The following is a 15049-nucleotide window of genomic DNA, read 5'->3' as shown; positions in this document are numbered from 1 at the left end:
TTAGAATATCTTTTGTGGATCTCGACTAGAAATATATGTTTGAAAGTAAATGTCATGTGAATCAATTTCTGACTTCTTTTTTCTAGACAGCTCTACTCATATTCGTCTTTTTTTCATGACCGCTTCTACACATAACAACTAAGTGGAGGAAAAAGGATATGCAGAATACAAAGTTCGGGCTATGTCGAACCATCTTCATATCATAGAGTGAAAAAATTGTGAAAAGAGATATGTGAACGATTTGTTATAGCACCATTGTTAAAATCGTTCCATAACGGTATTTAAAGAAGTCCCCGTCATACAAATAGTTATCAATCAAATTGGTCTCCGCACTGTAGCTTTTTAATTGTTTTTTGATGGGGAAACGCTACGGTTAAAAGGTCAAAAGGGTCCAGACTCTGGTGCAGTTGCGCTCTAAGGAGGTGCGGTTCGACGGACGATTGTCTAGCTCCGCGCTTGCGGTCGGAGTTATACAATGTTTCGCCGTAAGCGCAATCGCGTACGCAATTGCACTAAGGATCAGCTCATCCTGACCTTAGTGTATTGGATGAACTTGGTTCGTGACATAGTCATTATACGGCAACCAATGGGACGAAAACTGTGATAAGGAACAAACAATACTGAAGAACGAACGAACTGATGAAAAACCGACGAAAACTAGAGAATAATTAGAATCTGTTTAGTAATCAATTATAAACGGTGTATTCAATGCGAACATGAATTCCGAATAAGGATAAGATCATTCGCAAGAATACTTTTTCTTTCTTATGAGCAATAATAGTCAATGTCAAGGAGTTCCTACTTCCGCAAGGATTTCTTCGTTACATTTTTGACCTGCCACTTGTCTTTGCCACTCTTCTGACCTTTTCCTTCTTTTTCTTTCCCTTCATTTCCTTACCTCTTTGCTAACTCTCCTTTATTATTTCATTCATTTACAGTAACTAAACTTCACTCTTCATTTCTCATTTCTTGGTTGTTCCCACGTTTCTCATCTAGTTTCTTCAAAACAAAAAAAAAACTGTATTCATGATATTCATGATATTAACAAATATTTACTCCAAAACTATGTCTATATCTTCGTTTCCCGTTGATTTCCAAAACGATGCCCAAACAACTAGGGATTTTGAAACGCTACAGGAGTAATCCATCATATCAGGTCATCGTGGGTCAAAGGGAACCTTACAGTAAGGAGTGGACGAGAATCAGTTTGTGCTCCTCATAATCCTCCGAACATATGGTGATGTGAGATTGGCTGCTTCATCCCGTCGGGACCGACAAATTTATCCCAGATTCCTCTGGGAGCACAAAAATAGTGAGTCGATACATCAGCTGATCCCCGCAAGTAATTTTATGGACCGAATATGCGTTCATTGACCTGAAACGATCCTGAACGGAAACTGAACGCACTGGCGGCTACCACAGGAAAGGATTTCCAGGAACCACTCTATCACTATCACATTTCACCACTATTCCGTTCACAATGAAAATGTAGGCGTGGCTCTTGTGATTTTTATTCGCTGGCGCATCTCCAACAATTAATTCCACGCCTCGGCCCGATGTCTCAGCAGCCAATCGGCCGTGCGCACGGTGTGCGGTGCGTCGCCTAATCGATGGGTCCTCCGCGTTCGCACTATACTTCTCGCCAATCCTGATCGCGTCAAACGATTGTTTATTAGCCAATGGTTTGTGTTAGCAGTCCCTTTATTATTTTTATCATAATTTTTATGCTTAGTTCTTCAGATGGGTACCGTTGGCAAATGTTCAGTTTGTCAACGTGGCCCGTTTAGACTCAATCACCTCTATCATCATCTACGTCGTGTACATAGTTGGAATGAAGAGCAGATCGATGAGGAAAGAGCTAAATATAGACAGAAAAGATGTTTCGGTGTGTATCAATTCCAATGTGATCTTTGTCAGAACGTATACCTCACTCATAGAAGCTGGCAACGGCACCGAGAGGTGAGAATATACGCTTTCAGATTAAACTCGTCTAAATTTTAAGCTATAGTTAGTTTAGCTCTTCCATTTTACGGGCAAAGCTATAGAACCACCGTATGTGGTTTGCTCCGGATGTCAACAAAAATTCGAAAACAATTCTGCACTTGCAAAACACTGGAACGTTGAGCACACCGAGCAAGAATGTGCACCTGGTCCGAGCACTGCGGCATGTCCTCCAATAATGATAGGTGAGTGATAGTTTTTTCTCTGTGAAAGTTTTACAGGTGTTAAGCCGAAAGTTCCTTTCCCTAACTATTAACACATTAACGAATAGTTACTGTATTTGACAACTTTTCTTCTGTAACTCTGAGTGTTCTTCACAGTTTCATGGTGACCGTCTTTAACTGTTTCTCAGTTTGAATGTTCTATTGTTGTTGAAGAGACGGTTTTCCAAATTTTTCGCAGAAGAATTTTTTTTTTTCGTACTCAGTACATTGAGCTTTTCTTCGCTACACTGCAAAATTTTTTCCTTAGCGAAATTGGTACTACAATTCTTGACAGAAGTTTGTTTTGTTTTTTTTTCTTTTGAAATACACCTGTTTATTCATTTCTACTTACTAATTAGGTAATTAGAGGTGATTCGATGATTTATGAACCTTTTCTTATTCTTAAATTCTACTCTGATTGCAAATGATCTGTCACAGTGGAATCATTAACTTCGTTGTCATTTGCATGGCAGCATTAGCACCATAAAAAGGTAAGCAAACCAACATACTAGTGAAAGTTGCCCGAAGTCTTGAATCAGCAGATGTCCCTCTTGTTATGCTGTATAATTTGTTGTGCATGCGAAGATGTGCATCCAGAGAAAGCATTTGCTCACCGTTAAAAATATGAATCAGTCGATATAGATCGGAAATGGTTTACATTCCGGGGTTATAGCCATGACCTTTGGCAATTCCACCTTCTTTGATAGCTATTTGCCTTTTTATTTACTTGTACGAGACTCATTTCAATAATTGCGAAGCCAACGTACTTAAGCAGCTTTTCCCGCTTTTTCACTTGATCTGTTATTTTTAAACTCTTATGTTTTCCTGTTTTTCTGAGCAAATTCGTTTTGTTTTTGAGAATTTGGTTTGGACATTGCTACGAAGCTCATCCACGACAATTTTTGCTTGCTAACGTTGTAAAAGTTGCCAAATTCCACTATGTCGATGTTTTTGAACTACATATATACGTATGCTTATGGCAAGGTTTTGAATTTTCTCACCTGCAGTCAGTTTTATGGTTTTCACGTTGGCCTAAAAACCGATGCGAACTCAAAATTATGTAAATATCTTTTAAATGTGTTTATTGCTAACTTCATTCTACTTTAAAATTAATAAAATCCTGGTTAGTAGTTGGAAGGAATTGTGAATTTTCTGTATTATCTGGATCAAGTTGATTTCCGATACAAACTTCGCACCCGATCAACTGGGTGCGAAGTTTGCATTGGTTTTGTGATAGTGCTTCATTTAAGACCACTGGATTTTTTCGTAATAATGCTTTATTTGAAACTGTCAAATTTCTTTTGTAAATAGTGATGAAATGTTTCCCTCATAGATTGTTCTGTTAGTGACTTCTATATCTTTCTCTCGATTTCTCTTTTTCAGCTTCTCTCAACAGTTCCCAGCGAATTGATGAAGTCAACGATCGCAAGCCAACAGAAGTCACAATTGAGATAAATCTTGCCGGATCTGGAGAGACATCCAAAGCATCTATGGAAGATCGAAATGACGAGGAGCACGACATAATGCAGGAAAAAAGAGAAACACGTGCAGAAAGGAAACGACGAGAGGAGCTGGAATCGGCGAGGATCGTAGAAGCGATCAAGAAAGCGGAATCCATGAGGCTGGAACGATTGTCGGAAGCTGGAACTGCAAAAGCACAACAGTTGAAGTCATCCGCTGAGCATAAGCGAGAAGTACGTGTACAAGAAAGTCAGGAGCAAAACAATGAACGCTTACAAAAAATTAGTGAAAGAGCAAGGAATAGACGTTTGGTTGGCAAGCCTAAGCAAAGGTTGTTGGGCCTGGAACTAGATTCTGAAACGAAGAAAATTAAGCGAAGTGTGGAGAGTGAGGAGAAATGAGCTGAACACTTGTATAAAGTTCGCGAGAGCAGATGGGAAGTGCAGGATAAGTATTCGGAATCAAATTATTCATCTGAGGTGATTATAGTAAGTGAAAAGGTGATATATAGGCGATTTCGAGTGTTGTATAGGCACATGTTTTTGATAGTTTATGAGTTAATTTTACTCATCCTTAACAAAGCATAACGCTAACGCATCGTTATAGAGCATTTTTGTTCTGGGATGCGGGTTTAGACCACATTTAAGAAAAAACGGTACTTAAACCTGTATCTGGATCAACGACCTTTGGAATATGCAGATTAAAAGAAACATTCGATGTTGGAATCTCTTTACGATTAGACTAGGTTATTAGTTTAAGCACAGGACGTAGTTTAGAACTTTTAAAAGGATCACACTCAATTCCACATACACATCTAAAAAAGCATACGTAACACTATTATGTGTTCTTCTCTCACCTACGATGCAACTGACTACGCGATAGAAATCGTCCTCCAACGTTCGTGACTCAGCTCAAAACGACATGAACCACGGACGGTTGCGTAAGCAGTGGAGCGTAACGGTTGGGATGGTGTAAGGATCCTCGCTATCGCCACACATCTGCAGTTCGCCATGGTCCAGCCTCGATTCAAGCCGCTGTCTCCACCGCGCTGCTTCCATCGCCGCCGCTTACGCAACCGTCCGTGCTTCATGTCGTTTCGACCCGTTCACTTATAACTCAGATAAGCAGCAGAAGCATCAGTCGTAATAAGTTACATTGTTGCGTGGAGAAAAACTACTTGAAGCTGTTATGTACACGTTTTTCTAGATTTGTGTGGGAGAGGAACTGCACGTGATCTGTTTCGTACTCGTGAACTCCATCCCTACCACCATCTATTCGTGCAGAGATCTCAACATCGAAAATTGCATGATATGCTCGCTTTAAATGGTGTAAATACATGTATGGGAGATTTGCTTCACATCGCGTTTCCCATCTCTTCCACATATCTCGTTTGAACGGATACGCTCGGGACTCCAGCGTAACAATGTCTTGTCTTTTTATGATTCATTGTATTCCTCATTTCGAACTGTTTGTATAATATTTAAGTTATTGTGGACATTCTTCCGGGTTATAAGAGCATCCTTAGTCGTCATACTCGTTTTCGGTCATGTTCAATATGTTTTTCTCGTACTACTTAATTGTGTGGTACACTGAAAGTGTTTTCCAGGATGCCGGTAGTATGAGCACTCCCCGAAAAGGATGCCAGTTAATTCCGGTAAGCGTGCCTTACGTTCTCACAACTTTTTAATTTTTTTTACTTCGAAGTTTCGTATATTTGCTCCATTACATTTAAGACTCGTAGTATCTGATTACTGTGCATGTCGGAACAAAATTTGAAAATCAAAACTAAAGGAAAAAGAAACTCATTCATTAAGCCCATTTATTATTCATAGGATTTCCCTCGGATTCGTTGCAAGGAATTATGGCAGTGTCTTTTTTCTCGTTTCTCTGCTCCTTGTACATTCCTCCCAATTTCTTTCATCCGTCACTTTTAATGGCATCAGCTGGTTATGATGGCATCAAAGACATGCAGACGTAGAATCAATTTTGAATAATTTCTTTTAGATTTAGATCGCTACATTTCTAGTAATAAAACAGGAGATATGTCATCTGTGTGAATATTTATGAATCAGACATAAGCATTGTCGATAATTACTGTTTTGATTTCGTGTGACTTTGGGAAATTCTCTATACTTTTGTAAGGTTTACGCACCACTTTACGCTCCGGCTACGCCAAAAGGAGCTCATTAACTATGTGGAGGATGTTTAATTGTTTATAGCATCCAACCTCACCGCAGCTCTATTCAACAGTGGGCAAGGAGATGCCAACAATTAAAGATCTGCTCGCATGGAAGGAAACACAGACGTCTACTACCCAAAGCAAAAGGTCTGAGTTATGCAAGTCTTATATGTTTAAAGTGAATCGTAGTGGTTCCTTCCCGTCACGTTAACTGGTATTTTCGAGATCTCCGATTACAGGGCAATATGTTATGCTATTGTCGGAATTAGCTCAGTTGCACTGCGAACCACATTTAGAAACCTAATGGTAAGTTTAACTGAAGTATTGGTTTGAGAAAAAAATATAAGCTCTGAAGATTCTAGGAAAGATTCGACTTCGATGATCTGGTATTTGTGAATAATCCGGCAGTCGAACAACAGGTAACCGATTATAAACATACTCGTTAGCTAGAGGATGTAAAGTATGAATGAGGGATAAAGTGTCTGGCGTTGTCCGCTTGGGATGCGCGACTTCAATTCAGAATCGTGTGAGGTTTACGAACTAGCCTATACAGTGAATTGTGGGGGCAAGTCTGTTCTTTTTTTTTGTTCTCCCAGACAGCTCTGGTACCAATTTATTGACCCCAGGCGGATTAAGGGCAAGGCTGGCACTAGGGCGGATTCGAACCTCCGATCGATCGTGCAGGAAGCGGAACCTCTTCCGAATGCGCTGCACCCGTCGCCAAAAACACTGCATTGAGCATCGGCTGCCCCACGCAAGTCATTGTATAGCCCAACAGGCGTTCCAAAACCTCAACGATTGCGAATTGCAATAAAACGGATTCGTGCTTACCATGCATATTAATTAACGCTCACTAGACACTCTCTCCTTTAACAAGTAACGCTACAAAAATTCCGTACATTGCGATTATTTTGTTTTTTTTTTCGAACCACGATGACTACGATGACCATCATACGGAAGAACCAGAGGAGTCCACAGTTTCAATAGAACAGTTATTATCGAGTATCGATCACCGAGACCAAGCCCAAGAATATAAAGACAATAATGTCATTATTTCGGAGGAAAATGCCGGTTTGTTTGTGGATAATATTTATTTTGCAGCGCTGCTTTTCTTGTTGCTGGCGTTTTCAGTAAATCGGGGCTTTCTAGGCAGCAACAAACACTCTGGAGATTCAAAACCGTCTACATCCCAGCAGCCAACAACTGAATGCAGTTCTAGTAATCATAAGGGTAAGATTTATGACAAAAAAATGGTCCTGTATAGGTTCATTTCGTTTATTTTTCAGTGCCAGTTGCCAGTTCTATCCCCAAGATTTGTAGTTGTTTTTTTTATTCTTCTTATGCTATCTTATTCCATTTTAGGCCAAGAACCACAAACCATTTCCACCGGCACCAAAGAATCTAGAGAACCCTCCGGTTTCAAGCACTCGGAGACACGAGCTACAAATGGCGGGATTCATCTACAAGGAATCCCTCTCCAGGCAAAATCGCCTGGATTTAAAATTATTCAATTGAAAACGGTTCCATCCGTGAATGAGCCCGTGGAATCGGTTCAATCCGGGAACGAAAACATCCATCCAGCCCCATTAGGAGTTGCCAGAATCCGACAGAATTCACCCATAGACGAGGAAGCCCAGAAGCATGTACCCAAAAATGAAGAAACCCCGGCAGGCTCGGTTGTGCGTATCAGTACTCCAGAGGTGTCGGGCAAAAACGAAAACTCGGGCTGGAATTACTGCTGTTTGATTTGTGGTAGATCGCGTTCCGCACAAGAAGTTCGACATTCTTCTAACAAACGCCAACAGAATATTGTTTTTCTTGCATGTCTCCAAGTTTGGAACATCATCGACATGGAATCAGCAAAACAAATCTACAGAGACCTGCAACATTCTCGCAGACGCCTCTGCCACGACCATTATGTACAGGCAGTGAGTTTCTTTTTTATTTCTGCGATTTAACTTTCTTACTATTCACGTTTAAGTCCTTCTTTTTGGTGCACTGTTGCACTGCTCCATTTAAAGGCATCACCTCACGAATCTGAGGTGGTACAGATTTCAGTTGGAGTATTCGTATACGGGATAGTAGATTATGGAGAGGGGTGTGATTCCGTCCATTTCTTCCTAATTGGCGTAAGAAATGGCCCGGAAGATGCGGCGCCGCATAGGGCTGGCGCACTCCAATCGAACTCCTTGTAGAAAATAGTGAGCCGGAACGCTCAAAGCCGTATCTTCTGGGCCGTTTTTTATGGCAATTAGGAAGAAATGAACGAAATCACCTTCCTCCCCATAATCTACGACCCCGTATACGAATACTCCACCGGAAATCCGTACCACTCCAGATTCATGGGGTGATGCCTTTAAGTCCTTCTCTGACGACAGAATTGTTTTCTTAGCTTCTTCTTCTAACGATGTTTGAGAAACATTTTTCAAATTCTTTTACCAGTTCAATGAAAACGTTTTTTTTCCTATTCGGTGGCAATAGCAGCAGAAATTAGTCAAATTTCCTGCTTATAGTCCTTGTAGGATATGGGGGCGGACACTTATGTACACTTATGTTTTGTCTTTACCATGTTTCTGAAAAATCATGTCCAGTTTTCTTTCAGTTGAATGATGCAACGAATTAAATCCATCTCAGTTTCCTTCGTAGTGGTTTTTTACAGGCTGCCTACATTGGAAAAGAAGTTGAAGACATGTGGGGTAAATTTCCGGAGCATGGGATCGATGAAGTCCCTAGCAATATAAGAGAAGACCTGCTGGCGTATGTTCAGGTCTATGGAGAATATCTTGACGTAAGAGTTTAATGAGGGACTTTTTTTTGATAAATGTGTTTAATCGAGTCAAAATCGACTTGAAGCCCGGTGCAGTTGCGTTGACAGAAACCCGAAACGACGCAATGTAGCTTACTGCTGGATCGAGGTGGGGCCCTCTCTAGTGTCACTGCGTAGCTTTGATTTTTCCTTTGCCCTCGCAACTGTACCGGTTCAGTTTGTTTTAATGCGACCTTACCTAACAAGACAGGTTTAGGAAACAATCACCTTGAGTTCCGAAGATATTGCACAATTTTACTACGAGTGTCTGAAGAAATACTATAAGAAAAAAAGATGGAGCGTGCAGGAAATAGGGAAGGAATCAAAAAAGAAGGGGGTAAGGAATGTTTATCCTCAGGGATAAAACTGCCTTCAGATAAAAATCGTAATGGTCATGAAATAGTTGAAAGGATTTACTATCGAAATATGTAGTTAAAGGCATCACCCCACGAATCTGAGGTCATGGAGAGGTGGTAAGGATTTCAGGTGGAGTGTTCGTATACGGGATAGTAGATTATGGAGAGGGGGTGATTACGTCCATTTCTTCCTAATTGCCGTAAAAACGGCCCGGAAGATACGGCTTCGAGTGTTCCGGCGCGCTATTTTCTACGAGGAGTTCGATTGGAGCGCGCCAGCCTTGTGCACGCGCCGCATCTTCTGGGCCTTTTTTACGCCAAAATAAAGATGCAAGAAATAGATGGAATCACCAACCTCTCCATAATCTACGATCCCGTATACGAATACTCCACCTGAAATCCGTACCACCTCAGATTCGTGGGGTGATGCCTTTAAACAGAAGGTAAGTAGGCTGTAAAATAGCACATCGAGAACTTTATGCTTATGCTTTCCAGGTGTTTTTTGCTTGTGTTTGGTGACTAATTACTGCCCTGACTTCGTCCATGGTAGCCTTTATCACATTTTCTTGACTATTTCGATGATGATGAATAAAAAAAGTCCGACTACTATGTTAACTTTTTACATGTAACCTGACTGACTTTGTAATTGTGGAGCAACAATTTTCTATCTGTATTGTTGACTATTTTAAGAATTCCATGCGTACTGGGGATCAGTTGAATTTAATGGAACCTAGTTCTTCAAATGACTCTTCACTTGATGGAGCTCCTACCAAAGTCAAGTCGGAGGAGAATGCGCACGATCTTTTAGTTTTGTCTGGTAGGTTCTGGATAATTACTTGTCAGTCTTCAGCATCGGATTAAGTTTATACTTTTTATTTCCTTAGGCTATTAGTTGAGGTTTCTCCATCCATCTGCTACTTTACTTATCTTTTTGAGGGCCTCTAAGATTTGATTTTTTTTTTGTCCTTGAAAAAAGATGAAATAGTATTTTTGAAAATGTTCTATCTTCCTTCTTTGAAATTAATCTGGAATCAATTTTAGACAACGGATCACTTCTGTTCAATGAAACCAAGGACCAACTAATGGACTCGAAAATAATCTCAGCAATGGATCTTATGGAGCCAGAAGCTGCTCCACAGCCTCAGCATCCACAGCCTCAGCCTCCACAGCCTCAGCCTCCACAACTAGAGTCGCTGATTTTGGTTGGAACCGCTTCTGTAGATGGTGAAGGTAAGAAATTTTTGCATTTTTTCTGTTTGCCTCAGTTGTCTGTTTTTTTTTTCGTCCAGGAAAACTAACCTTTTTTAGGAGCGTTGTCGGTCCACTTGGACGATCCTGAAAAGCATGATGCCAGCGTTCTCGGACTTTCCTCGTCGAATCCCACGAGAGTGTTCAGAGACAATTCTTCTTGTTTGGATACTGTTGACGACGAACAGTTCCGTAGTAGATTCAGAATGACAAGAAGAACTTTTGGGTCACTTTGCAAGGCACTCGATCCACTGTTAAAAACAAAAAGCCAACGGACCGGGACTTGTTCGACTGGGATCAAAGTGGGCATGGCATTGGAGATCCTGGCTGGAAATAATTTCACATTCACTGGTGGCAGTGTTATGCAGACGAGCGCTTCGCAGATTCTTGCTGATGTACTAGAGACGCTACTTGAGTGGTCAGCTACAATGATTCAGTGGCCTGATGAAAGGGATTGCAAAAGGATCGGAGACAGGTGTGATCGATTAGCAAGTTAGAAAAAAAGAACAAACATTGATAAAGTTCTGCGCTCATGTATCCATTATCTTATTTTCCTTTGTTCCAGTTTCTTTGAGATGACTGGTTTGACTGATATCGTTGGATGTATCGATGGAACAATTATGTGAGTTTGAAATTTTATGTTGTTTCCATTGCCTTTATTTTCATAAATTCTTTCGCTGCATTTTCTCTGCGCCGGTTACTTGAATGGTCGTAATGTGGACTATTGCGCTTTCAAGTTCCTTCCGAACTTTATTGATGGAATTATATCGGTGGTGATCTCGAAAATGTGATTAGTTTTCATCGTAACTCTTTTTATAAAGTTACTTTATCTATGTTGCAAAGAAAATTTCTTTTTTGGTAGCTACAGCAAACACAGCAACAGTTTTGTGCACAAAAAACGGAATATTTATCTGTAGCTTTGTAACTTAGAAAAATGCGATCATGGTGGTTGATATTGTTCTCATTCTCTTTCTTCATATGGTTCATCTAAGCAAGTTTGGTTCGGCACCGGAGTATAGATTTTCTGCCATGCTAACGGTAGAACGTAAGCATGCGTAAGACGAAGTTGAAAAACACACACTAACACTTTTACTTCATTCGATTTTGGAGAGAGTCTTACAAGAGTTGCTAGGTCCTTTGCCTCGTCTTCTTCCATGGCAAATTTCGGCGAAATTTCGAACATTGGATTATTTCCAGTACCAGACAGATGAAAGTGGCTAAAGTAAATCGTCTTCGCTTATTTGGTCATATATTAAGGAGACCGGCAGATCGCCTTGTTCAAGAAGTTCTGAGAAGTTCGTCGGGTTTGAGCTGGAAGAAGCCACCTGGCCGAAAGCGGAAGTTCTGGACTGAGGTGGTGAAAGAGGACCTGAGGGCACTCGGCGTGGATAGGCAGTTCAGGCGAGACGTAAGGTTTCGCAGAATATGGAATAGCGACGAATGGATTGATTCTGTGCAAGCTCTCGCAGAATATCGAGAAGGTTGGGCAGAGCTGTGTTCAAGGACGGCACACCTCGGCGAAGATGCGGGTAATCGCGTTAAGTAATGACATCAGCCCGCCGATTAAGTCAAGTAAGTCACCAGACAGATGAGGGCGGGTGTGGTGTAGCGGTTAGAGGTTGCACTTCCTGCACGATCGATCGGAGGTTTGAGTCCGCTCTAGTGTTCACCAAGCTCCTCATTCCTCAGGGGTCGATAAATCGGTACCACACTTGTCTGCGAGGATAAAAACACTGACTTGACACGTTCGTAAACCTCAAACGATTCTGAATTGAAATGAACGTGGGGGCGCATTCCAAGCGGATTGATTAACGCCGGACACTTACTTCTACCAGACAGATGGAGAACAGGACTTAGTGAAAGTATCACTACTGAATATTACTTACAAATTTAGGAATCAGAGGATAGAAACGTCAGGCATCGTCTTGTCGAACTGAGTTAACTGGAACTCGTTAAGAGAAACCTAATAAAATTCATTACTTGTACCAGGTATATGCCACTAATTTGAGTCACGCTGCTTCATTCTTCGCATCCTAAGCAATGAGATGCAATGGAAATGCAAAGAATGAATACAAAGAGGTGTCTCACGGGGTAAACTGATGCCTAAGGTGCGTTTGATCCCTTTGATCCCAAAATTTGGCGGTGGTATTCGACGTTTTCGTTGTGACAATTGGCAGTTGCACCCGGAATCCTACTTACTGTCCGAAGATTTTTTGAGTACGTCTAATTCTGTCAGTTCTCTATGCGATGAACAGCTTTATTGCTGGTAGTTTTTCTTTTCTTTTTTTAAATATTCTTCTGGATTTTTACAGTCAATCACACAGTACAGCCAAGCGTTCTTACAGTATATTTATTTAGAAAGTATATTTCTAATAAATTTATTAAGATACCTGATCTAGAAGACCTGTAACAAGAATTCGAAGACTCGGATAATGTTATCCTTTGCAGAAATGGATTCCAAAATCTCAATGTAGGGCTCGTGGCAGACGATCAGAAACGTTTCAGATGGGTGTTTGCAAAGTTTCATTCTGATACGGACGACGATTCTGTGAGCCGATTTTTTTTTTCTTCATACATATTGTAGATCCTTCTTGTAAGTAAATCAATTAGTTTTCCTGTAGGTGTTCAAACGCAGTTTACTCTGCAAACAGCTCAGAGAAGGTTTGAAGAAAGGACGTCTCATTGGTGATGATGCGTACAAAAGCGAACTCTTCTTACTGGCACCAAATCAAGAAAATGATGAGATAGAAAGTATGAGTTTATTCCTGATTCATTTCTCTTCTCTCAAAAACAGCATTTTAGTGGAAGATGGTGTTTTGGCTAGTATATTACGTAAGGCGCACTCGCTTGTGGAAGAAGCAATAGGTGACTGGAAAAGGCAATTTCCAATACTGAAGGCAGACATTAGGTGGGATATCTCTTTGGATTTTTTGAAAAAAAAGATAACTTTCGTCTTCAGATCCTCGAGGATAGCACGAATTATTGTAAGCTGCGCAGCGTTATATAATTTGACAAGGTTAGAAGGTGAACCACCATTTCCTGATGAAGAGGGTTTGTTTAAAATGGAACCAGCAGATATACAGGCTGATCCGATGGTCAAATAAATTCTAGAGAACGGGTTCCTATTTTCTAAAGCACATCGCCTTTCAATCTTGATAATTTTTGACTATTTCACTGGCTTTAATTATTGAGATGGTTGTTTGTGAAGATATGATCGCATCGTTTCATTCCGCACTACATGTTTTTCTCTCATTTGCACGATAGTGATTCTTTTTGTGGTAGTCTGCAATTGCGGACGTTTCAGCTTTTGGAATAAGACATTGATGATCCGTAATCACAGAGTTCAAGTTACAAAGAAGTTCACATACAGTTCATTTTGTGATTTGTGCATTTAAGTTGATTATGTTGCCTAACTTTCCTTACAAGTCTGCTAATACATTGTTAAGTTATTTTGTTGAATATAGTTGCAATATTCATTTTAGAGCTTGTTATGAGGTAGATCACACATAGTTCGTCTCATTTGTTGCAAATGTTAGTGTAAACTACAAGGAACTAACTGCATACATATGGTATATGTTGTTGCTCATATTAAATAACTATGATGTTACGGTTCTGTGCTGTGTATCTGTATAAATAATGTAAGAGTATTTAATGCATACATGACCATAGATAGTGGTGTTGTCGTCCGATGTACACATTGTTCGATAGTACAGAGGTGCGGGAAGCGACAGCACTTTTGGAGTTGTCAAAAGTTATCGCATGACCTGCGAAAAATATGAAGCAGTGAGCAATAAGGCACAGTAACAGCCAGTAGGGAAAAAAACTGGGATTTCACACGACAACTGTGGAGATAGGGGGAAAACTTATGCGAAGGCACCCAACTCATATTTCTGAGTGTTGTATTGGCGTTACGCGTTGTGCCTACAGCGGATGTTAGCCTAAGTATAGTCGAGTTAAAGAAAACGAGTTCAAATTCGGTACATGCGGAAGCGATAGCACTCGAACCGATGCGGGTGCAGCTGGCGGTTGCGATCGAGACGGGACCTTAGCTAGACCACTCGTGGCTACAATCCGGGTCTCTCGGAACCACAGTGAACTTCAGGTCGTTTTGACATGACTATACGCTTGTTTTACATCCATTGATCGATAGAGCAATGGCGCCAATCGGGTTTTTCAGAGCTCGCTTTCCTTGATGCTGGTAGTTCTTTGGTTTGGCTTTTTTTCGCGCAACTGTGCACAGGACTGGACTACTTTATAGTCGTAGTCGCAGCACAATCTTCTTTTGAATTGCTTTATCGATCATTCCTACCATTGATCGACAGGTCCGGTGAGATAGAGTACTAGTGCCAGCTTACACAGTGCGTCCTGCGGCGATTTTTATCTCGTTTTCCCTGTCCCCCTTTTGTGACTCCGTCTTATTTCGTATACAGACATATTAAGATCTGTTGAGCCGATTCAATTAGTTTGGTTTATTGCGAGTTCATCGATCATATTAAATAACTAGAGTCTCCCACAGTAGCACCTACTCCGGGGAAAAATGTAGTTGGAGGTGGGACTCACTGGTGCCCTTATTTCCCGACGCTCTAATTAACTTTTTTCTCTTAGCAACTTTAGTTTGCATGTCACAGATCTTCTCAGACTAATGCTTAGGCCTTAGGACTCCGAAGTCCTCCCCCCAGCTACATTTTACCACCTCCTCGTTCCTTATGAAAAAGAATCCTTGCGTTATATTTGATGCCCCGAGAACATATTAAATCAATTATGAACTATTTCTTGATCGATTTGGGACTGCTCA

General features: G+C 40.8%; 1 protein-coding gene across 2 annotated transcripts; it reads left to right on the top strand.

Annotated features, from left to right (window-relative positions):
• Positions 1-1679: 1679 nt before the first annotated feature.
• Positions 1680-13445, top strand: RB195_004543 (uncharacterized protein; the record flags this gene model as incomplete). 2 transcript variants are annotated; one of them, XM_064182426.1, is made up of 22 exons in its annotated part: positions 1680-1682; positions 1741-1959; positions 2018-2186; positions 3588-3898; positions 5272-5319; positions 5885-5991; positions 6084-6150; positions 6207-6285; positions 6805-6915; positions 6994-7074; positions 7207-7772; positions 8504-8632; positions 8868-8987; positions 9697-9823; positions 10048-10236; positions 10315-10729; positions 10820-10876; positions 12703-12802; positions 12876-13005; positions 13057-13162; positions 13214-13305; positions 13366-13445. In XM_064182426.1, 22 exons carry the CDS (start codon positions 1680-1682, stop codon positions 13443-13445), a joined length of 3306 nt encoding a protein of 1101 aa, XP_064033692.1. The 2 variants fall into 2 exon arrangements, with proteins under 2 accessions (XP_064033692.1, XP_064033693.1); XM_064182425.1 differs by lacking the exons at positions 1680-1682; positions 13366-13445 and having other exon boundaries at positions 6207-6263; positions 6837-6915; positions 13214-13358.
• Between the last annotated feature and the right edge of the window lie 1604 nt (positions 13446-15049).

This window comes from Necator americanus, chromosome I (genome assembly GCF_031761385.1).
Source record: "Necator americanus strain Aroian chromosome I, whole genome shotgun sequence".
Classification (NCBI taxonomy): Eukaryota; Metazoa; Nematoda; class Chromadorea; order Rhabditida; family Ancylostomatidae; genus Necator; species Necator americanus.
The sequence above is the reverse complement of the archived record's forward strand: the minus strand, read 5'-3'. Positions and strand labels throughout refer to the sequence as shown.